General features: G+C 40.9%; 1 protein-coding gene across 23 annotated transcripts in view; it reads left to right on the forward strand.

Annotated features, from left to right (window-relative positions):
• The window catches only part of LOC696192 (ribosome biogenesis protein BMS1 homolog), a 42,839-nt gene that overhangs the window by 12,793 nt on the left and 5,721 nt on the right, over positions 1–24,325 (forward strand). For 13 of the 23 annotated variants that reach the window (XR_013397824.1, XR_013397829.1, XR_013397826.1 and 10 more), the window contains 2 exons: positions 1,540–1,662; positions 10,514–10,651. Coding sequence is in view for 4 of the 23 variants with exons in the window: in XM_077945564.1 (XP_077801690.1) it covers positions 10,647–10,680; positions 11,047–11,112; positions 13,381–13,449; positions 16,079–16,113; positions 23,417–23,517 (305 nt within the window). In the remaining 19 variants the exon portion in view is untranslated. Of the gene's footprint in view, positions 1–1,539; positions 5,519–10,513; positions 10,681–11,046; positions 11,113–13,380; positions 13,450–16,078; positions 16,114–23,416; positions 23,518–24,325 lie in introns of those variants that run through there. The other 10 variants (XR_013397830.1, XR_013397833.1, XR_013397820.1 and 7 more) reach the window with 2 other exon arrangements.

The raw sequence follows: 24,325 nt of genomic DNA on the forward strand, positions 1-24,325 counted from the left end.
TCTTTCTGATGCCTATGGTGTCCCAGATTCGGCCACGGGAGCCTTCAGCCTGTCTCCTGTGTCCTTTCAACTGTCTTTTTTAGTCTTGAGCATTTCTTCCTTTCTGACAGAACAACAGGATCCAGGCTCATTTTGCCCTCTTTCTGCCTTGGGCCTGGACTCAGCCATTTCTCTTAAGGATCATGTGTGTTTAGCTTAGAAATTAATCAGCTTTCCAAAAGATCTACAAAACACTAACTTCCCTGTTGAGCAATTTTTTTCTAAAATTAGATTTTTTTAAAGGATTATTCCTTTATTCTCTCTATAAGTTCTTTTGAAGTGTGGTGTTAGGGAACCATGCCTGAGTTTGCTTATTAACTCTTCCAGTGTTTATCAGATCATTTTTTCAATATGCTATGTCATCTTAAACATCTTAAACAATTCCTTGACGTTTTCTGTTTCTTTGTATTTTCATTGACTATATTGCCATTTCTAGATGAGCTGATCAATGTACAAATTGAATTATTTTGCGTTTCCTTGGTAATATATGCTGTTGATGCCAAAGGAGGAAAAACAAATGGACTTGAAAACTGGTTGAATGTGTCGGAAAGCCATTTTGGGAGATGATTATGTGCTAACATCCTCTCTCCTTTCTTGGTTTCTTAATTTTTTTTTCTTACCCAGACATATACAGGTTGATTTTGTCTTTCTAGAAGATCCAAGATCTTTGGTTTAGAGATATGTTCTCTTAATGTTAATTAGTATTAGAATACTCTTTTCTGTATTTTATTTCAACACATTTTAAGAATAGAAATGATTGTATTTTCTTTTAACTTGTGAAGTAGAGCATGGCATACAAACGTTGTATTCTCAGTATTTCAAAAACTTTCCTTCTTACTATACAAGTTGTATTCAGCATATAAAGTCCATCCAGCTTTGTTGTAGATGCAGTGTGATTATTACATGTTGATAAGGTATGAATTGGAGATGGGATCCAAAAGTACTGTACTTATTGTAATTTTTAAGCTAATTGTAGGTTTGGTGGTGAATATTTTGCTTCTGCAAAATGCAAACAGCATTTCATCAGAGATTGTCTTATGGTCTTTCAGACATTTTGTTTTATATCTTTGGTGCTTTTTGCCCATGAAGTATCTCTTTTGTGTGTTTGTGTGTGTGTATTGATCTGCCTCGAAATTTCACAGCGCTCATTGTCAGGGATCAGCAGAATCAGGCCTAGGCAGAGAGCTGAGCAGTACTCTCAGTATGTCTCTGTGTCCTGGTTGCCACATTTTCTCTGTTGTTTATTAATAAATTGGAGAACTCTCTGACCTGTAACAAAGGTTGAATAGATCAGAGACAATTGGAAGAGTAATCCTCTACTCTGTTGTCACCTCTTCTTTTTCTATTCACACATGTCAGATAGAGACATGTGTGCTGTAAATTATTTTGTCAGAATGAAAGCCTGGCCAATTAAATGCTTTCTTCCTACCGTACTTAATGCCGATCTCTTGTTCATTTCTTGGTAATATATTTGGTTATTTATGTTTTCATTGCTTTTAGTGTCAGAGATGGCTTTGGATTCCCAGTTCTGTGTGTTCCTGTCTAGCTCCCGAACCCAGCTGGAGAGGTGTGTCAGTCCCAACTGGTGAAGTACTGAGAGGAAGCTACACAAAAGGCAGCAAGGTATTAATAAGTGTACCTCTGAGATTTTAACCACCTCTGACTGTTCCATGGAATGGACAAGTAGTAGTCTCTGTCAGAACTACATTTTAAAGGAAAAAAAGAAACTTGAAGTCGTAAACTGTTTATTAATTTATGCTGTTATTTTTGTGTTTACTCAACTCATTTATATTGACTTGTAAATTAGCAATTTATGAACTACTATTTAGCAATTCATTGCCTACATGTCAGCAAACAAATTTTGTTCTTAATAAAGAATCTAGTGACTGGGCACAATGGTTCATACCTGTAATCTCAGCACATTGGGAGGGCAAGGCAGGAGGATTCCTTGAGGCCAGGAGTTCAGGACCAGCCTGGGCAACATAGCAAGATTTCATCTCTACAAAAAAAAGAAAACATTGACTGGGCATGGTGCCTCATTCCTGTAGTTCAGGCCACTCAGGAGCCTCAGGTAGGAGGATCATGTGAACCCAGGAGTTTGAGGCTGCAGTGAGCTGTGATCCTAACACTGCTATCCAGCCTGGGTGACAACCAAGACACCATCTCTTCAAAAAAGGAATCTAGGGGCATCAGTGTGTGCACGCAGCATGGCTTGTGAATGCGGAAGTGCATGTGTGCATAGTTGTGCTCAAGAATGTGTTGATGATTATACCTTCTCAGAATGAAGGTAATTTTTTTTTTTTTTTTTTTTTTTTTTTTTTGAGAGGGAATCTCGCTCTATCATCCAGGCTAGAGTGCAGTGGCACAATCTTGGCTCACTGCAACCTCCACCTCCTGGATTCAAGCAATTCTCCTGCCTCAGCCTCCCAAGTAGCTGGGATTACAGACACCCACTACCACACCCGGCTAATTTTTGTGGTTTTTTTTCAGTAGAGACAAGGTTTCACTATGTAGGTGAAGCTGGTCTCAAACTTCTGACCTCAAATGATCTGCCCACCTTGGCCCCCCAAAGTGGTGGGATTACAGGCATGAGCCACTGCGCCCAGCCTGTTTATTCTCTTAAGAGGGAAAATGAGGGGATTAATGGACTGTGGTTCTGGACAAGGTGGAAAACTCTTAAAGTGGAAGTACTGGGGCAAGTGCTGTGACAGGCTAGGATGGTGTAGTCAGTCCCTTCACCCAGAAATCAGTAGAATGTTAGCAGTTCAGACTCAAACCTTGTGAAAAACAGGTGGTGGAAAGGAAGTCCCTCGCGGCAACTGGCGCCATAATCAAGACAGAATGTTTTCAGAATAAATGGAGTTACTTGCTTTCAGCCCCAGGTGGTAGCTATTGTCTGCCCTGACGATAGGTGATATTAATTTGTGATCCTGTTGTCTTAAAATGGGGTCACTCATCTCCAGTAGAAATAAGTCCACAGTGAAGTTGTCCCCCCATCCCCAAAGAGATAAACATATATGAACGTACTCACGTGATAACAACTACTGCTGCCTGGGATCATGACAGACCTGAAATGAACTGATAGGAAGTGAAAGGTTGCTGAGATAATGAGAATAGACCCATCTGCAGAGGATCATAAAACCAGCAAAGACAAGGTCTTGTGTCAGATGCCTTCAGAAGCTTTGTCTGTGAGAACTCTAAGGACTTCTCCAGACCTGTTGTCTGCTGCCCAAAAGGAGCCTCTGACCAGCATCCAAAGGGCTTCTGGACCCACTGGACTCTTCTGGAGGTACACTGGTCTCCCGAGCCATGGCTGTGGCTTTTTACTCGCTTTATCACTGCCTGTGTGTAGAATGATAATTGCATAATTAATAGTGTGAAGACCTCTTGATAAATGGCAAATCTGAACATCTGTATTTGGCTGATGTGTCATTGTGAAACCTCACAGCTTCAGTCAGTGTCAGCACAGCCAGGGAGTTTGTACATAATGCACATATCACTGGGCATAGTCTAGAGGCACCTAATAACTCAGGTACCTTAACAGTCACTAATGAGTGTATCTCCAAGGAATAGTCCAACAACACATGACTGGCCTGACTCAAGGTAACTATGTGTCCAATCCAGGGTCATAGTGAGTGGGCATCTGCCAACCAGGGGTCATTCCCCCTGCCTGCCATTGAGCAATTCAGAAGTGACTGGTATAAGCAGACATGAGTGAGCTTGCTCAATTCACTATTTGCCTCTTTGGAGGGGATCATACCCAGGACCTAGGTCATTGTGCCTTATCGGAGTCCTACACATTTCACTTGCAAATTATATTTGAAAATTAAATGACCATGTTGCAAGTCATTCACAAGACATTTTTAAAAATTGCATTCCAGAACCCATATTAACATCCAGTGACCTGTAGAAAGCAGTAGAGAAATGTATTAGGCAAAAAGTTCTGGCAAAGACCAGTCTGATACTGGTCTGATTATCCAACCTCAGGAATTGGCCACATCAACTCGAAGAGCGAAGAAAAATAAAAAGTACCAGATTTATTACTCAAGACATTAGGAACTGTCCATTTAGATAGATGATTTTAGCTAATAAAATATTACAACGTCATCCTGAAGAATATGTCCCTCTTCCAGAGAACCCAGGAGGTTATCATGACCCCTGGAAAGCCCAACCAGCAGTAACAGTGCAAGTGGCATAGGTGCATGAGTGCAGAAATACAATCTCTACTGAAAGTAAGTTTCATACTAGGCAAGAATTACAGGATATACATAGAACTTTTGCTCACAAAGTCAAATCAGATGTACAAATTCAATATGGTTTAGGAGTTAATGGTGGTAAATTCATCATGCTTACGGGAAGTGAAGTAGAACAAATGACTGGAATAGCAAGTAACTCCAGGATTAATGATGAATTAATTGCTAGAGCAGAAAATATCCAAGACCTTCCTGACTTATGGTGGGGATGGGTAAAGAAGTTGGATGAGACGATACCCAAACATGATTCCCAGGTTTACCTAAACAATGGAAGACTGTAAAAGATGCCATTAAGATATCTCAAGAATATGGAAGATTATTATTCGCTTCTCATGGGAAAGGACTTTATAGGGCATCTGAAAAAATTCCCAAGCAAAATCACTTTTACAAAATGTCAAGTTATGATATCCAAAATGAAACCAAAAAGTCACAACATTCACATAATACACTGTGCAACCCTGATCTCCTGACTGTCATAAAATGTTTCTTACCTCTAAACCAAAGTTTCATTTTATAATTTAATTTTTCTCATTTTTTCTGGTCTCTTAGCTTAGGAAAAGATCATTACAAACTTTTTGTATGTTTTTCATATATGCTTGCAAAGAATTGTAAAACTTTGTTGTGATTATTTTTCCTTTAAGCTGAAACTTCCCTAATCTTTCTTTAGAGATTGTGGCATAGCATGCTAGTTTCCTTTCCATATCCATTTGTTTTCTGTAATGAATACAGAAATACAGGCACTATTTTGTAACTTTAAATAGACATTATCTCAAGTCTACAAGAATTATCCAAAATGGTATCTAATGACATTTCTAGGTCTTCAGACACTTAACACAGATTGGAGCCTCTAGGTCTTGAAGATTTTACTAGATATTGGTTACTGAAACTGAGCTTTCTTGAATTATTTTTCCTTCCACTGTGGTTTCCTGCATTTCAACATATCACCGAGTTTTATCCTCAAACATTACTTATTTTCCACAGAATTAAATTAAATATGAATCATCCCTCCTTTTCTGATTTTTGAAACGACCCTTTGTTTCCATTAATAATGATTCTTCTGGTCCGTTTTGTAGTTATATGTTAGAGTTTGTAAATATTCACACATTTTGCAATTGCATATAATTTTCTTATTTTTTCCTCTTCCTCTAAAGTTGCTGTTATTTCTTTTAACTTTTTGTGGGAAAAATTAAATCCATCTTTCACTTTGTTGATATGCTTATTTATAATTCAACTCCTTGATTTTTACTCAAATTACTTTTCAAGTTACCCACTTTTAGGGAAGGTATTTTTTGGGGTTTTGTTTAGTGTGTCAGCCTTTCTTTAATTAGTTGTATCAAGAAGTGTAGACTTTTCTATACATAATATTCTTTTTCCCACAGTAGTTTTGTTTTGTTTTGTTTTTTTGAGAGAGTCTCGCTCAGTTCCCCACTGGAGTGCAGTAGCGCATCTCAGCTCACTGCAAGCTCCACCTCCTGGGTTCACACCATTCTCCTACCTCAGACTCCCAAGTAGCTTGGACTACAGGTGCCCACCACCACGCCTGGCTAATTTTTTTGTATTTTTAGTAGAGATGGGGTTTCACCATGTTAGCCAGGATATTCTCAATCTCCTGATTTCGTGATCCACTGGCCTCGGCCTCCCAAAGTGCTGGGATTACAGGCATGAGCCACCACGCCCGGCCTATATTCAACTTTTGATCAGAGAGTTCCATTTTAATGTGACACTGAGAGTAAAAAACTATCTTTTCTTCCTTACCCATTTCTCTTCCTACATTCTCTGCCAGGAGGAAGGCACCGCTACATACCCAGTCTTCGCCAGCAGAGCCTGAGCGGTTCTGTTTTTCCTCTGCTTCCCCTCTTCTTTCACATCTCATGACCAAGCACTTCCTATTCTCTCTCCCAAATGATCACAGGTTTTTTCCTCCAGTTTTGTCACTGCCACTGCCCTTAGCATTACTCTGCCTTTAGATAGTCTCTTAATTGGTCTGGTAGCTTCCTTCAGTTCTTCCTTATTATACAGACCACTACACACACATCTGACAGAGACTTCTCACCTTTTTATGGTTCAATGACTGAAATTCCCAGAATAAAATTAAAACCACCCCAGCATCAAATTTGAGGTCAAATAGAGGTGGGTTTGTATCCCAGGTTCATATACTGTCCAGCAGTGTGGTCTCAGAAAACGGAACTCCTTAAGCCTTTGTGTATCTGCCTGCACTCATTGAGCACTGGGACTATTTCACACATACCATCCCTGGCATGTAGAAGGGACTTAATCAATGTTGAAAGAAGGAGAGGCATTTTAAAATCCACATCAAAAAGATGTTTTTTTTGTCCAGGAGTGGTGGCTCACACCTGTAATCCCAGCACTTTGGGAGGCCAAGGCAGGTGGATCACCTGAGCTCAGGAGTTCCAGATCAACCTGACCAACATGGTGAAACCCCATCTCTACTAAAAATACAACCATTAGTTGAACATGGTGGTGTGCTCCTTCAATCCCAGCTACTTGAGAGGCTTAGGCACTTGAATGAGAATCACTTGAACCCAGGAGGTGGAAATTGCAGTGAGCCAAGATTGTGTCACTGCCTGGGCAACAGAGTGAGACTCTGTCTCCAAAAAAAAAAAAAAAAAAAAAAAAAAGTTGTTTTAAAAATATATTAATCAGGCTGGGTGTGGTGGCTCATGCCTGTAGTCCCAGCACTTTGGGAGTCTGAGGCGGGTGGATCTCCTCAGGTTGGGAGTTCGAGACCAGCCTGACGAACATGGAGAAACCCCATCTCTACTAAAAATACAAAATTAGCCGGGCATGGTGGTGCATGCCTGTAATCCCAGTTACTTGGGAGGCTGAGGCAGGAGAATCACTTGAGCCTGGGTGGTGGAGGTTGCAGTAATCCAAGATTGCGCCATTGCACTCCAGCCTGGGCAACAAGAGTGAAACTCCATCTCAAAAAAAAAAATGTGTTCAGCAAGGTTGAAGTGTGTCCAGAATTGGTGGGTTCTTGGTCTCACTGACTTCAAGAATGAAGCTGCACACCTTTGCGGTGAATGTTACAGCTCATAAAGGCAGCATGGACCCAAAGAGTGAGCAGCAGCAAGATTTATTGCAAAGAGCAAAAGAACAAAGCTTCCACAATGTTGAAGGGGACCCAAACCCACAAGGGTGGCCACTGGCTGGCTGGGGCAGCCTGCCTTTATTACCTTATCTGGCCCACCCACATCCTGCTGATTGGTCCATTTTACAGAGAGCTGATTGAACCATTTTGACAGGGTGCTGACTGGTGCATTTACAATCCCTGAGCTAGACACAGAGTGCTGATTGGTGCATTTACAATCCTCTAGCTGGACATAAAAGTTCTCCAAGTCCCCACTAGGTTAGCTAGATAGAGTACCGATTGGTGTATTTACAAACCCTGAGCTAGACACAGAGTGCTGATTGGTGCATTTACAATCCCTTAGCTAGACATAAATGTTCTCCAAGTCCCCACTAGACTCAGGAGCCCAGCTGGCTTCACCTAGTGGATCACACAGAGGGGCTGCAGGCGGACCTGCCCACTGGTGCCGGCAGTGTGCCCGCACTCCTCAGCCCTTGGGCAGTCGTCAGGGAGGCTTGGGCTGAGCAGGAGCCCACGGGCGGGGTGGGGAGAAAGGGGGAGGCTTGGGCATGGCGGGCTGCAGGTCCCGAGCCCTGCCCCGCGGGGAGGCAGCTGAGTCCTGGCGAGCCGACACTGCTGGGGTACCCAGCGCACCCTCTGCAGCTGCTGGCCCAGGTGCTAAGCCCCTCACTGCCCAGGGCCGGCGGTGCCAGCCAGCCACTCTTGAGTACAGGGCCTGCCAAGCCCACACCGACCCAAAACTCGCGCTGGCCTGGGAGCAGCATGCGTAGCCTTGGCCAGCCCAGAGGGGGGCTCCCACTATGACATGGCGGGCTGAAGGGCTCCTCACGCACTGCCAGAGTGGATGCCGCGGACGAGGAGGTGCCGAGAGCAGGGCTGCTAGCATGCTGTCACCTCTCAGAAGCATAAAAGGTTATTAGCCAGAATCATTTATCAATTGTATTTCTGTACATCTGCAAGACACAATCTGAAAATGAAATTAGAGAAACAATTTCATTGGGCAACAAGAGCAAAACTTCATCTCAAAAGATAATAATAATAATAATCTACAGTGCCACTTCCCGTCCAAGCTTGACTTCTACCTTTACTTTCTAATATGGTTTTGCTATGTCCCCACCCAAATCTCATCATGAATTGTAATCCCCATAATCCTCATGTGTCAAGGGAGGGGTCTGGAGGGAGGTGATTGGATCATGGGGGCAGTTTTCCTCATGCTCTTCTTGTGATATTCAGTGATCTCTCATGAGATCTTATAGGGTTTCATTTCGTTTTGTTTTTTGGGGATGGAGTCTTGCTCTGTTGCCCAGGCTGGAGTGCCATGGCATGATCTTGGCTCACGGCAGCCTCTGCCTCCTGGGTTCCAGCAATTTTCCTGCCTCAGCCTCCTGAGTAGCTGGTATTACAGGCATGCACCACCACACCCAGCTAATTTTTGTATTTTTAGTAGAGATGGGATTTCACTACATTAGCTAGGCTGGTCTCGAACTCCTGACCTCAGTTGATCCACCTGCCTTGGCCTCCCAATGTGCTAGGGTTACAGGTGTAAGCCACTGTGCCCAGCTGAGATCTGATGGTTTTATACATGTTTGACGGTTGCTCCTTCACATGTTCACACTGTCTGTGTGGCCACCATGTAAGGCGGACCTGGTTCCCCTTCTGCCATGATTGTATGTTTCCTGAGGCCTCCCCCACCATGTGAAACTGTGAGTCAATTAAACCTCTATCCTTTATAAATTACCCAACCTTAGGTATTTATATCAGTGTGAAAACAGACTAATATACTTTCCGATAATCATGCTTGAGGAATTGGGGAATTCAGACTACCTGGGATCAAATTGTGGCCCCACCCTTAGCAGTCATGTGACCTTGGGGAGGTTACTTACCTTCTCCATCTCCACTTCTTCTGTAAAATCTGTAAATGAGATTGTTTCTGAGGGTTAAATGAGCGTAGCACAGTGGGGACACTGTCAGGCACACACTACTTGCCAGATGTCGAGTATTCATCTTTATTAAATTAGGACTGTGGTAACCCACTTTATGGCTCTCAATTTTCTATGACAAAATCATGCTTAGTGATTTGTTAGTAAAAGAAAGAAAATCTGAAAGTCCCTGCCGTGGAAGGAAGAAATAGCGGGGAGAAAAGGGAGTTGGTAAGTTTCAGCATTTCAGAGCTTGGAGGGACAAGTTAGGTTTCTATTTTATGGAGAAGGAGGTGGAGGCAGGATAGGTCCTAAGGTGTCATTCAAGACACACAGCCGTAACTCTTTACTGAGAATAGAGCTAGGGCCCCAGGGATTGCTGTGGTCAATTTGCAGACAAAAACGACCACCCACTGGAAGACAGGAGAGGAGTGTTTAGTTACAAAAGCAGTCAGTAATTCAGGTGTATCTACATTCAGTCAGCAAATAAAAGTCATTCAACTTGGTTGCTAATGAGACCCACTCTACTGAGGCTTTGTGTAGAACTCATAGAGGAAGATGGCTTCAAGCAACGAACTACCCTGTGCTTTTCTTAGGACTAAAAATCTCAGGAAGCTGGTGATGGATGAAAACCTTAGTCCCACTGGCACTGCACGAGGGGCCAGGAGAGCAGCAGCCTCATAAGCCACAGGGTGGGGCATTCTGAGCTGTTGGGGAGGGGTGGCAACCAGGGTGGGGCACTGTGAGCTGTCAGGGAGGGCATTGTGATGTGTGGGGTGGGGCATTGTGTGCCACATGCCTAGTCTCCCACCTGGGCCAGTGGGCTTCAGTCTGTAGGTGACTACAGAAGGAGGAGGAGCTCCGTCTGTTCTCTCTTCAGGCAGTTGTGTCTCTCAGCGCTTGTTGGGTTCACAACCTATTAAATAAGCCAGCTGGTCTTCACCCTCCCAGACAAGTCAACTCAGGGGAGGCGGCAGGGCACAGGCCTTGGCCTACATCCCCATCTGGGGCCAGGGCTGGGCTGTGAGGTAGTCAGGCGAGCAGTGGGCAAGACCATCTCTGCAAGTGCAGCATAGCCTCGGCCTAGGACAGCGGGAGTGTGTGGCCAAAGCTGTGAGCAGAGGCACAGGTGGTGGCAGACAGTAGAGACGTCCCATGGGGAACATACTGACCTGTTGTGTGTGCCCCAGGGACAGCCCTGAGTTTGACCAGCAGCAGGGGTCAGTGTGCCCCTCGGAGTCCAAGATCTATGAGGCAGGAGTGCCCATAGCTGCTGCTGTACAGCCTGCTGCAGTGACTGTTGAAGTTGGTGAGGACCTCCACATGCACCACATCCATGACCGGGAGATGCCTGAAGGTAAGGAGGTGACGGGTGCCATCTGCCCTCGTCTTGCCTCTGGTCCCCAAGGTCCCCTGGGAGGCATTGCGCACTTCGAGCTCCTTTCTGCCTGTAGCCAGCTTTCCCCGGGCTGGCCAGGAACAAAAGCTGACTCTGCCTTGCATTCCCACCCCTTAGTCTTTCCCCACAGAGTCCAGTCAGTTTCTTTTCGCCTCCCCTCCCAATTGCCCAGTTCTTGCTCTCTCATCTCATTCTCCCAGGCTGCCATGGGACCATTTATTTCTGGCTATTCTTGTCGAATAAGCAGCAGTCGAATAAACGAGTTGATAAATTTTTATAAATGATTATATCTTTTTTTTTTCTTTTCTCCCTCTATACATATAGCTTTGGAGTTTAAACCTGCCAATTCAGAAGCAAGCACAATATTCCATGGGAACTCTCAAACAGATGGTGAGACAACATTGTCTGTAGCTCTGTTTATTAACCTGTGGGACTTTGTTGAGGCTTTGGACCATTTTCTTCCTTTTCTCAATAAAAACTCAAATATCCCAACTTTCCAGCACCCACCTTATTTTTTCTTTGTACCTGTCCACATGGTACCTAAGTGAAGGAACCAGGTAAGTGCCTAATTGTTTCCTTTGTTAAAGTAGCTAAATCTCAGGACAGTTCGTATTCAGATATTCGGGGATTTCTTATTTAAAATCAGAATGGAGGTTGCCATGGGAGAGGCTGTATGGTATTCTTAATGGGCTGCTGTAAGTCACCTTAATAGAGGCTGCTTAGTTTCTTCTAACTGTAATTTGAACAGAGAAGAAAAAAAAAAAGGAGGGTGCTTAAAATAATTGTGAAAGGTGTGAAACGTCACCGCCAGGACTGCAGAAAAATTGTTATGTGTTGTGGGGGGGAGGGTTTGTCAAAGGAGTTTACCCATGAGGCTCTGATTACTTTAAAATTCTTACTTTAACACAAAATGTGTCTCCAGATTTATTCTGGTGACTTAACAGACTTTATTTACCTCCTTGTTCTAAAAGAGAGGTGGGGATTGGTTCATGGCCAAAACTTTCAAAAGACATGAAACGTCAATGTAGACTTTTAATGTGTAATATAAAGATTGCAAGTTACAATGTCACACCTTCCCTGTAAGAGTGATTGTTGCCGTGGCTCCTCCTTTGTCCTTTCACCTCCTGATAATAGCATCTTGTTCAAAGATAGGAAAGTCAGAGTTTTGGCTGGGCATGGTGGCTCACACCTGTAATCCCAGCACTTTGGGAGGCTGAGGCAGGTGGATCACCTGAGGTCAGGAGTTCGAGACCAGCCTGGCCAACATGGTGAAACACCGTCTCTACTTAAAAAAATACAAAAATTAGCTGGGTGTGGTGGCGCATGCCTGTAGTTCCAGCTACTCGAGAGGCTGAGGCAGGAGAATTGCTTGAACCTGGGAGGTGGAGATTGCAGTGAGCAGAGATCATGCCAATGCACTCCAGCCTGGGTGACAGAGCGAAACCCCGTCTCACAAGAAAAAAAGAAGAAAAGGAAGAAAGTTGGAGATTTTTAAGTATCTACACTGCTGGGAGAGGCGGGGGATGGGAGCCAGTAGAAGAGAGAAAACAGTTGGTTTGCCTCTAAAATTTTGCAAAGAGATGACTTTAGGTAAAAGTAATTCTGGGTAATAACATGATTCTTGAATAAAAACTAAAATTTTCAAAATAGAAAGCATTGCATCATAAAGATATTAAATCCAGTCAGCTTGTTGGTTTCATTTAAATGCCAGAGATTTCATTGCTGTAGAGGAGATATCTTATAGCTCTTCTATTTAAACTTTGGTTGGGCTCTTAATTTTTTTAAGAGGTAGGCTAATTAAGACTCATGATGAGTATGACTTTGTAACTTGTAAGTACTATCTTCACTTTTCAAGATATTTAAGGATTGCTTTAGAATAAACAAATATGTGAATTAAAGTACTTACAAAGCATGTAAGTGCTTGTGTAAACTTACAGTCTGGTGATGTAAGGAAAACCTGATTGATGTTACACACCAGTTAGTAGATGGGCAGTATTGGATGAGAGCCCAAAAATGGTTGTTTATTGTCATTCTTTAGGATTACAACACAGTTTATGTATGTCTCACTTGGCCCTTTCCAATACAAATAAGGCCTGTGTATATTCTCCCTATGTATTGCTAATGAAGAAATGAAGACTTAGAGATATCGCATGTCTGTGGAAGACAGCTACTCAACAGAACTAACATTCTATGTCCTCAGAATGACATGGAAGTGACAGATATGCTGAATTTACTTTTTAAAAATTTTTAAAACTCTAGAATACATTTTATATTTTGCCTGTAAAATAGACTTGTCTTTTAAAACTTACTGCCATCTCGATTTATTTTATGCAAAGTTGATTTTACACAACTCAAAGCCGACATTTACCTCTTCATTTTTTTTTTTTAAATAAAGGAGGGTGTCACTATGTTACACATGCTGGCCTCAAATTCCTGACCTGGGTTCAAGTGATTTTCCCATCTCGGCCTCCTGAGTAGCTGGGACTACAAGCATGTGCCATCTTGCCTGGCTCTCTCTTATATCCATACATTCATTTCAATGGATAAGAATAAAAGGAGAGGTAGTGACATAGCCTAAATGCAGCAGTTGAATAAATGAATTGATACATTCTTATAAATGATTACATCTTTTTTTCCTTTCTCCCTCTATGCATATAGCTTTGGAGTTTAACCCTCCTGCCAATCCAGAGGCAACCACAATATTCCACAGGAACTCTCAAACAGATGGTGAGACAATGTTGTTTTTTCCACCAAGAGAAAGAGTAAAAACTCTTGTTTGATCAGGTGTATTATAGGAAGTATTTAGAAAAACTCACACTGGTTTAAATTTTTCAACTTTTCACATATTCACTTGTCTTATTTTAATGTGTGATATACTTTCCTTTAGTTGTTACCATTTTAGTGAAAACATGTAAACTTTTTGTTTATGCATTTTGCCATCTTTTTATCAACACAATTAATTTGTCATGTGATGGAGGAGTCATGGATTTCTCTTTATTCATAATTCTTGGTCCCTTTTCCTTTGCTCCAAAGAGTACATTTTAAAGATGAATGATAGAACTTAGGCTTCAGCTTGGTTTTCATTTAAACAAATTAAAAACATAGCTGTTTATCATCGGGAATTGAATCTGTGATTTGGGTCTCCTCTCACACAGTCCTCTGACCACATTCATTTACCACATCCAAGTTCATGCTACTCAAAACTTTTAAGTTATTAACCTTTTCATTTGATGTAATGTCAATTTAAACATGCCCTACTCTTGCTTATTTTTGTTAATGTTATGTTAAATCCTCATTTATTTGCTAAAAAGCCATACACAGCCAAGTTTTCCAGTTGACTTAAACAGCAAGAATACAAGTGAGGGTTCCATAATAATATGCGAAGTAATGCAGCACAGTAAAACATGGGAGTTTGTAAACTTTGTTTTTATAGTTTGAGTAGACTTTGCCCATCCTGAGTCAGTTATTTCTGGTTAGAATTTGTGTTCATTTTTTACATTACTGTAAAGAGATACCTAAGGCTGGGTAATTTATAACAAAAAGAGGTTTAATCGGCTCATAGATCTTCAGGCTGTACAAACATGGCTTCAACATCTGCTTCTGGAGAGGGCCTCAGCAAGCTTACAATCATGATACAAGGCAAAGGGGAAGCAGGTGGTTCCACACGGTGAAAGAGGGAGGAGAGAGGGGAAGGGGGAAGGTGCCGCACTCTTTTTTTTTTTTTTTTTTGAAATGGAGTCTTGCTCTGTTGCCCAGGCTGGAGTGCAATGGTGTGATCTCAGCTCACTACAACCTCTACCTCCCAGGTTCAAGCAATTATCCTGCCTCAGCCTCCTGAGTAGCTGGGACTATAGGCGGGCACCACAACACCTGGCTAATTTTTGTATGTTTGGTAGAGACAGGTTTTCACCATGTTGACCAGGTAGGTCTCGAACTCCTGATCTCAGGTGATCTGCCTGCTTCAGCCTCCCAAAGTGCTGGAATTACAGGCTTGAACCACCACACCCGGCCGGTACTACAGTCTTTTAAACTACCATAATGACAATTTGCTTATTACCATGGGGATGGGACCAAGCTATTCATAAGGAATCCCCCGCCATTACCCAAACACCTCCCACTAGGCCCTGTCTCCAACATTAAGGGTCATATGTTAACATGAGATTTGGAGGGGGAACATATCCAAAACATATCAGAATTGTATTTCCCAGCTCCTTCCAGAGCCATGGGCTTCTGACACCTAGAGAGCGTGGAAGCGGTAAAAGAAAAGCTATTCCATGTCCCTCACTCTTCAGTGGTAGGAACTTTTGCCTACAAGGCCCTTCCAGCATCAAAGGCAGAGGTAGTGTAGGAAACAAAGCATGGCCCAAGTCCCTCTTGGGGCTTTTATTATTATGGCCTTATTTTAGAAAAAAAAAAAATGATTTTTTGTGCTGCAGACACCATGTCCAATTAGGTTTGTATACTCATTTTAAAATTAAAATTTAGGCCAGGCTCTGTGGCTTACGCCTGTAATCCCAGGTCTTTGGGAGACCGAGGTGGTGGGAGGCCGAGGTGGGTGGATCACGAGGTTAGGCGATCAAGACCATCTTGGCTAATGCGGTGTAACCTCATCTCTACTAAAAATAAAAAAACAAAAATTAGCTAGGCGTGGTCGCGTGTGCCTGTAGTCCCAGCTAGTGGGGAGGCTAAAGCTGGAGAATTGCTTGAGCCTGGGAAGCAGAGGTTGCAGTGAGCTGAGATCCCACCACTGCACTCCAGCCTAGGTGACAGTGAGACTCCGTCTCAAAAAAAAAAAAAAAATTTAAGACAGGTTACTTTCCAGTTGTGCAAAGACCCCTTTTTGTTTTGTTTTGTTTTTAGTGACATATTAGTAGGTAACCACTAAGTGTGGTTCAGGATGCTTACAGGGATTCTGTTGCATCTAGAGATAGGTGCCTGGTCAGGAAGTAGTTCTTAGAGCTGTTAGCGCTTAGCTTCTGATAATTAAAGTAAGCTATGTGTAAATACCGAGTGAGAGAATACTAATGGATCATGGCTCATATATGCAACAGTTAAACCTTTTTATTAGCTAAGATTTTCATCTGGCCTAATTTTTTTGCCCTTTTCTTTTATACATGAGGATTCTTTCATTTTTATGTAATATAAACTTTATGAAATAGAAACTTTCATTTGTACATAATAGAAACGTTATGAAATTAATCGTGCCAGATAATTTAAATTATAAATTATTGAAAATAATTTTTTAAATGGAATTTTGCCTCATTTTACATAGGAGTAATCAGTAAGATGTTAGTAACTACTTTTATTTTATGGTATTTGTATCAGAAGTGACCAGTTTGGTTTTTTTTATTCTTAGTTGTAGAAATAAGAAGAAGCAACTATACAAACCACGTAAGTAAACAGTCAAATAGTTAAGAAATGAATAGTTTGACATAAAAGTATCTCTCTCTTGATTTCTTTAAATTACAATATGGACCCAGTGGCGATAGTATGGACCCCTTTTTGTGGATTTTCTTTTTTTTTTTTTTTGAGATGGAATCTTGTTCTGTCGCCCAGGCTGGAGTGTGGTGGCCGGATCTCAGCTCACTGCAAGCTCCGCCTCCTGGGTTTATGCCATTCTCCTGCCTCAGCCTCCCGAGTAGCTGGGACTACAGGCGCCCACCACCGCGCCTGGCTAATTTTTTGTATTTTTTAGTAGAGACGGGGTTTCACCGTGTTAGCCAGGATGGTCTCTATCTCCTGACTTCGTGATCCACCCGTCTCGGCCTCCTAAAGTGCTGGGATTACAGGATTGAGCCACCGCGCCCGGCCTGGATTTTCTAAATCTCTTCTATTTTCCTAAGTATTAAATGTATCCAGAAAAGTCTTTAGCTTAGGGTGTCCTTTTAAGGATTTCTGATATTTAAGTTAAATTTCAATAGTCTGGTTGTGGTAAAAAGATCTGCTTTAAGGCTGGGCGTAGTGGCTCACACCTGTAATCCCAGCACTTTAGGAGGCCAAGGCGGGTGGATCATCTGAGGTCAGGAGTTCGAGACAACCCTGACCAACATGGTGAAATTCTGTCTCTACTAAAAATACAAAATTAGCCAGGCACGGTGGTGCATGCCTGGAATCTCAGCTGCTCAGGAGGCTGAGGCAGGAGAATTACTTGAACCTGGGAAGCAGAGGTTGCAGTGAGCTGAGATCATGCCATTGCATTCCAGCCTGGGTGAGAAAGTGAAACTCTATTTCAAAAAAAAAATAAAAATAAAAATAAAAAAAGTTTTGCCTTAAATATTTAATCTTATTTTTAATGAAATAACAAAAATAGAAGAGCTAAGTTAATTGCCAGCACAGTCTACTGACTTTCTATCACAGCAGGTGAAAGCATACCTTCCTCGCTACACCATGGTCTTATGTTCCTCCCTCTGTTTCTTCCAATTGTAGCACACTTTTTCATTAAATCAGTAATATTTACATGATTATGACTCTGCAAATATTACTCACTGCTAAGTCATATGGTGTTTTCACTGTGCCTCTGCATTGCATGTCCTTCATCTTGTCTCTGAAACAGTTCTGAAATCTGAGCACTTCTGCAATTCTCCTGGATCTTCTCTTTTTTCCTAGCCGATGTTAGTTTATCCATCCAAATATAGTAAGTAGCCTCTGGGTGGTCTGTTTGCTTTCACATCCATTGTTTTTTAGCTTGAAGCTAATTTTCTGACTATATTCGTTTGCTTATTTTCTAACAGCTATTTTCCCCCAAGTGTTGTAGCATTTATCACATGCCTTTCAAAGATACTTTCCGTCTGCGAAAACACATCTGTTCCTTTTGTGTGTGTGTCGGGGGCAACTTTCTTTGGCCTTTTGTCATCCTAGTTCAATATGGAGTGGCTTTCCCTAGATAGGCTCGATGTCTGCTTTTCTGCGCTATCTCCTTAAAGTCTTTTGGGATCTCACATAACTGCTGTCTTGTGTGGGATCGCCTGAGTCCCTGATTCTGTGTTTCCTTCTGTCCTGTTATCCTCTCTAGTTGTGCTTGAACACATTTTCCTGGGTGGAGATGTTTAGAGAGCTGGCCAGTCTTAAAATCCCTCCTCTTTGATAGAGAGGACACCTCTAGGTTGAATCTAGATTTTATGGTTCTGAAGACATTTTGCAGTTGTGCTGTCATTACTGTGTTGTTCTTGAATCTGTTGCCAGTGTGTGATACACTATTTACAACCAGGTTTTAGGTATCTGTGGAAGCTTTTTAGGATCTTCTCTCTCTCTGAGGTTCTGAAATTTTATAATAACAGCATGTTGGGGATCTTTTCATTTTATTTAGGCTACTAAACCTTGAAAACTTTTTTATTTTCTCTGTTTCTTTTACTGATAGTCTTGTTATTCAGACGCTAGGCTGCTTAGACCAGTACACCTGCATTGGTTTTTAATTTTTCCCCTTCTGTTTTTTTCAGTTTGTCTTTTTATTCTAGTTCTGGTATATTCTGTGACTTTATCCTCTACTATTTCTATTGAATTTTATATTTTTGAGAGTGTTTTAAGATTTTTTTTGTTAAGTTTTGCTCCTGGTTTTAACTGCTCCCATGAATTCCTTTTTTCTGTTGCTCTGATTTCTGTTGTTGGAGGCTTCCCTCCAATATGTGGTGGTCCCTGGCCTGCTTTATTTGGAAGTAGGACTTCTGTTAACTGGTAGCACTCAGTGTGAGGTGTTGGAAGCCAAACTAGCTTTTCATTTGGGGGACCTCAGTGTATTATCTGGGGATCTTTATTTGAGATATTTCAGTTTCTTCTGAGAAGGATCTCCCAATTTTCTGCCTGGAAAGTAAAAGCGTGGCCACTTGCTTTCCAAAAGCAGAGTTAGCAAAGGAAGGTGGAAATCCATTTTTGGTATATAGTTTTCTTTATATCTCAGGTTTAAGTCATGGTATCTCTGAGCCAGAAATTCTCAAGTTTGATATATCCAGAGAACACACATCTAAGTTTCATGTCAGATGGAAGGACAGGTGGACTTGGGACTCTGGTTAGAGATTTTCAACTGACCTTGCTGGCTTTTGTTTTATATTTTACCCAACTTTCCAAAGTGCCATTTGCCTGTTAAGTTCACAACCTGCCTTTAGTTCTGCAAGACAAACTGGCTCACTTCTGTTCCAGTCACTTTCTGTAGGGACCAAAGTTGCGCTTCCGTGTTGTTTACCACTCCTTTATCTACTTTTTATATCACAGCATTTATTAAAAATTATCTCTGTCAACCTTCTCTCCTGGTCATGTGTGTAACCTTTATTTTATGACTAATGAGACTTCTGGAGGGAGAGGAAATAAATTCGTGGTCAGTCTGTTATATTTAATCCAAATTTAGGACCTATGTTTAAATCAAAGTCTAATTTGAGTATAATTAATGATATTAACCCAGAGAAGTTTTAAAACTAATGTATCTATAATAAGCATATTACACTTTTCTCCTAAGGCCTTGTTTAATATTTTCTTTCAAACTTTATCCACCGCCATATACTTCCCTTTACTTCACAACAGAGATGGAGCTGTTTTCATGAACGCCCAAAGTGTTAGAAATATTTAAGTTAATTAAGATTTGTTCATTTTTAGCCTGGTCAACATAGCAAGACCTCATGTCTACAAAAAGGTAAAATAACAAATTAGCCAGGCCTGGTGGCATGTACCTTTCATTTTACCTACTCAGGAGGCTGAGGCAGAGGATCGCTTGAGCTCAGGAGTTTGAGGCTGCAGTTAACTGTAATTGTACCACTGCACTCCAGCCTGGGCAACAAAGGGAAACCCTGTCTCAGAAAAAGGAAAAAAGTTATTAATTCTTTCAAAACATATCTAAAATTTGTCCTGCCCAAAAGGAGAGCAAAAAATGTGAACTTTAGTCTTTGTTTTATTTTATTTATGTTTGCTGAGAAAAATGCTGTACTTTATTTATTTATTATTTCTATAGGTTTTTGGGGGAACAGGTGATATTTGGTTATATGACTGAGTTCTTTAGTAATGATTTGTGAGATTTTGGTGCACCCATCACCTGAGCAGTATCCACTGAACCCAGTTTGTAGTCTTTTATCCCTCACCCTCCTCCCAGCCTTTCCTCCGAGTCCCCAAAATCCATTGTATCATTCTTATGACTTTGCATCCTCATAGCTTAGCTCCCACATATGGATGAGAACGTATGATGTTTGGTTTTCCATGCCTGAGTTACTTCACTTAGAATAATAGTCTTTACTTCCATCCAGGTTACTGGGAATGCCATTAATTTATTCCTTATTATGGCTGAGTAGTATTCCTTATATATATATAGGTGTGTGTATGTATATCACATTTTCTTTACTCATTGACTGATGGGCATTTGGGCTGGTTCCATATTTTTGTAGCTGTAATTTGTTTGAGTTCCTCGTAGATTCTCGATCATAGCCCTTTGTCCGATGTATAGCCTGTGAAGATTCGCTCCCACTCTGTGGGGTGTCTGCTTACTCTGCTGATTGTTCCTTTTCCTGTGCAGAAGCTCTTCAGTTAAGTCTCACCTGTTTGTTTTTGTTGTATTTGCTTTTGTGTTCTTGGTCATGAAATCTTTGCCTAAGCCAGTGTCTAGGTGGGTTTTTCCAGTGTTATCTTCTAGAATTTTTATGGTTTCAGGTCATAGATGTATGTCCTTGATCCATCTTGAGTTGATTTTTGTGTAAGGTGAGAGTTGAGGATCCAGTTTCATTCTCCTGCATGTGGCTTGCCAATTATCCCAGCACCATTTGTTGAATAAGGTTTACTTTCTTCACTTTATGTTTTAGTTGGCTTTGTTGAAAATCAGTTGGCAATAGGTATTTGAGTTTATTTCTGGGTTCTCTATTATGTTCCATTGGTGTATGTGCCTATTTTTGTACCACTACCATGCTATTTTGGTGACTATGGCCTACTGTTTTACATTTTACCCTACTTTCCAAAGTGCCATTTCCCTGTAAGTTCACAACCTGCCATTAGTTCTGCAAGACAAACTGGCTCGCTTCTGTTCCGCTCACTTTCTAGTATAGTTTGAAATAAGGAATGTGATGCCTCCAGATTTGTGGTTTTTGCTTAGTTTTGTTTTGGCTATGTGGGTTCTTGTTTGGTCCCATATGAATTTTAGGGTGGTTTTTTTCTAGTTCTGTGAAGAAGGATGGTGGTATTTTTATGGGAATTAGGTTGAATTTTTAGATTGCTTTTGGCAGTATGGTCATTTTCACAATATTCATTCTACCCATTCACGAGCATGGGATGTCTTTCCATTTGTTTGTGTCCATGATTTCATTCAGCAATGTTCTATAGTTCCCAATGGCGTATCAAAAAGATAATCCAGCCGGGCACGGTGGCTCACACCTGTAATCCCAGCACTTTGGGAGGCCAAAGTGGGTGGATCACGAGGTCAGGAGTTTGAGACCAGCCTGGCCAACATGGTGAAACCCTGTCTCTACTAAAAATACAAAAATCAGCCGGGTGTGATGGTGCGTGCCTATAATCCCAGCTACTCAGGAGGCTGAGGCAGGAGAATCACTTGAACCTGGGAGACAGAGGTTGCAGTGAACCAAGATCACCCCACTGCACTCCAGCCTGGGTGACAGAGCAAGACTCCATCTCAAAAAAAAAAGATAATCCACCATGATCAAATGGGTTTCATACCAGGGATGCAGGGATGGATTAACATATACAAGTCAATAAATATGATATACCACATAAACAGAATTAAAAACAAAAAATCACATGATCATCTCAATAGACACAGAAAAAGCATTTGACCGAATGCAGCATCCTTTTATGATTAAAACCCTCAGCAAAATTGGCATACAAGGATCATACCTCAATGTAATAAAAGCCATCTATGACAAACCCACAGCCAACATAATACTGAACGGGGAAAAGTTGAAAGCATTCCCCGAGAACCGGAACAAGACAAGGATGCCCACTCTCACCACTTCTATTCAACATAGTACTGGAAGGTCTAGCCAGAGCAATCACACAAGAGAAAGCAATAAAAGGCATCCAGATCAGTAAAGAGGAAGTCAGACTGTTGCTGTTTGCTGATGATATGATCATATACCTAGGAAATCCTAAACTGATAAATGAATTCAGGAAAGATTCAGGAGACAAAATTAATGTACACAAATCAGTAGCTGTGTTATACCCCAACAGCAACCAACCTTAGAATCAAACCAAGAACTCAACCCCTTTTATGATAGCTGCAAAAATAAAATAAAATAAAATAACATAAAATAAAATAAAATACTTAGGAATAGACCTAACCAAGGAGGTAAAGACCTCTACAAGGAAAACAACTTTAGTATTTTTAATGGGTTAAAATGAGAAGCAGCAGGTACAGCGGAAGAAGTCGGTGCGCATCGGCGTCCAATGGGTACTGGACCTTTGATGGTAAGGCTACTAAATTACTAGGTACAATTATTTTCTAGTTTTTGTTATTAAACCTTAAAACTACTAAGTAACCCCTTCCATTTCTTGTTAAAGATCATAACATTTCAAGCTCTGATTTATGCTGACTGATGTTAGATTGTTTATATTTTGTGACTACCTTAAATAATACCTATAAACAGTAAACCGTTAGTAATGTTTCTGCTATAATTAAATGTAGTAAGACTTATCTTCCAAATTATAACTGAATTGTCAAACACTTGTCAAAGTTTTGGATTTACTCAAAATTCTATGCTCAGCAGCTGGAGGTAGGAAGAGTAAGGGCCCTCCGTTACTCTTATGGAGAGGCATACTTTCTCATGAGGGGAATACTCTGCAAGAATTCATATCTTGTAAGCAGTGGTGAATGCTACTAATTAGTGTACAAAAAAATTTTTTTGGCGTGGCTGCCAACAAAGAGATCCAAGAGGGTAGATGGAGTCGAGCTTGCTGAAGCAAGGAAAGAGAAAAGCAGTATTCTAGGCAGAGAGCAGGGGTAGAGCAGGAAAATGGCTAGGTGCAGGTCAGATGACTTATAGAATGAAATTGATCAAGTTTTGAAATGAATGGAAAGTATTCTCTGAGTCTCATTTGAGTCATGTCATGGCAGTCTTATTTAAACATGAAGTGAAAGTTAGATTTTTTAAGTTGTCATCTGTTTTCAGGGTGTGAGAGAATATTTAAGTGATACTTTTTTTATCCTCCACATAAGAAAATAGGACTAGAGAAACCTGTGACTTCCTCACTTGTTGGTGGCCTAGCAGCCCTGGCACACAGAGCCTCTGAATCTGAAACACTTGTTTTGTCACAATATCACCTGAAATAATACATTTAGGATGAGCAATTTAGTAAATGCATTAGTCTTGTATTCACTGCAATAAAATGCTCTTGTACCAGTATTATTTAATGCATTACATTTTATTGTAATAAATAAATCATAGAAATAGAAATTCTTGGCTGCTTTATATTGCTGTAGAAAAAAACCAGTGAAATCTTATTTTAAACTTTTCTCATGATTTTTAAAGGGAATTCATAAAATCTTTGTTAGGTTTGATGACAGGTACCATATTAAGGGCAGCATTTTATAACCCATATCTTAAACATCGTCTCTGGAAGTTAAGAGCCTCCAATGGATTTTCTGTAGAGTGCACATGATACCGCACTCAGGCAGTTCATGGAGTGTAAGAAATATCTTAGTGCTTTGTCATTTCACATTTTAACCAAGAAAAAATACACTTTGATAAGTTTAGCTTACACTTCCCTTCCCCTTCAGGTATCTACTGTGCGTTTCAGTCAACAATACAGCTCATGTTCGACAATACTCCTTGATGACAGCACAGCCAGCCAGCCTTATCTTACAATGACAATAATATCGTGAGTACAACTATACTGCCAAGGGATGGATTCCTTTATTCTAAAATTATTTCAGTCATTTGTTTTTCCTCTTCAGCAATCAGTTTAAGAAATTGGAGTCAACTATATATTGATATCCAGATTCTAAATATTAAGTATCAATTTCTCTTTTAATCTTAGATGTCTTGGTGGAAGGAAAAATCAGCAAAGAAACAATCCCAGAAAAAGCATATATTTTTTTAATGCCTTTATGCCTTGAGACACTGTTGAACTCAGTGAGAAGGATACGTTCCCTTTATTGAATGTTTTTCATGAAAACTTAGTTGTTCAGTGCATTATAGGCCTAAATCAGTGTGTACTACTTTCAACATTCGACTCAGAAGAAGGAACAGCTTTTCCTCTTCTGGCACCACAGTGTATCTGCATTTGAATTTCTCCCATTGTGCATGAGCACCTCATGGGCTACAAAGATGCGCTTTGAGAGCACCCTGAGATGAAGTTTATTTTAAAAGGAACAACAACCAACACCAGCACCAGCTCCACAGGGGCTGTCCAGTGTACATTATTATCATCTCCTGGGTCATGAGTGTTGATTTTGAGAACACAGTTTGGAAAGTAGTAATTTAGAATATTAATATTTTTATCTTTAATTTTACTATTCATTCTGTAAACATAACTAGCTTATAAACAATTTCGTTTCAAATGCACAAGCCTTTTTAGCTAATTCAATTTTACTTCAATAAAAGTGGCAAGTTTATACTCATAATAATGTCACTTTCCTCCCTCCCTTTTAACAATAGTTGTGATGAAATTGTGTTTCAGCAAAAAC

The sequence above is a fragment of the Macaca mulatta genome, chromosome 9 (assembly GCF_049350105.2).
Source record: "Macaca mulatta isolate MMU2019108-1 chromosome 9, T2T-MMU8v2.0, whole genome shotgun sequence".
NCBI classification, from domain to species: Eukaryota; Metazoa; Chordata; class Mammalia; order Primates; family Cercopithecidae; genus Macaca; species Macaca mulatta.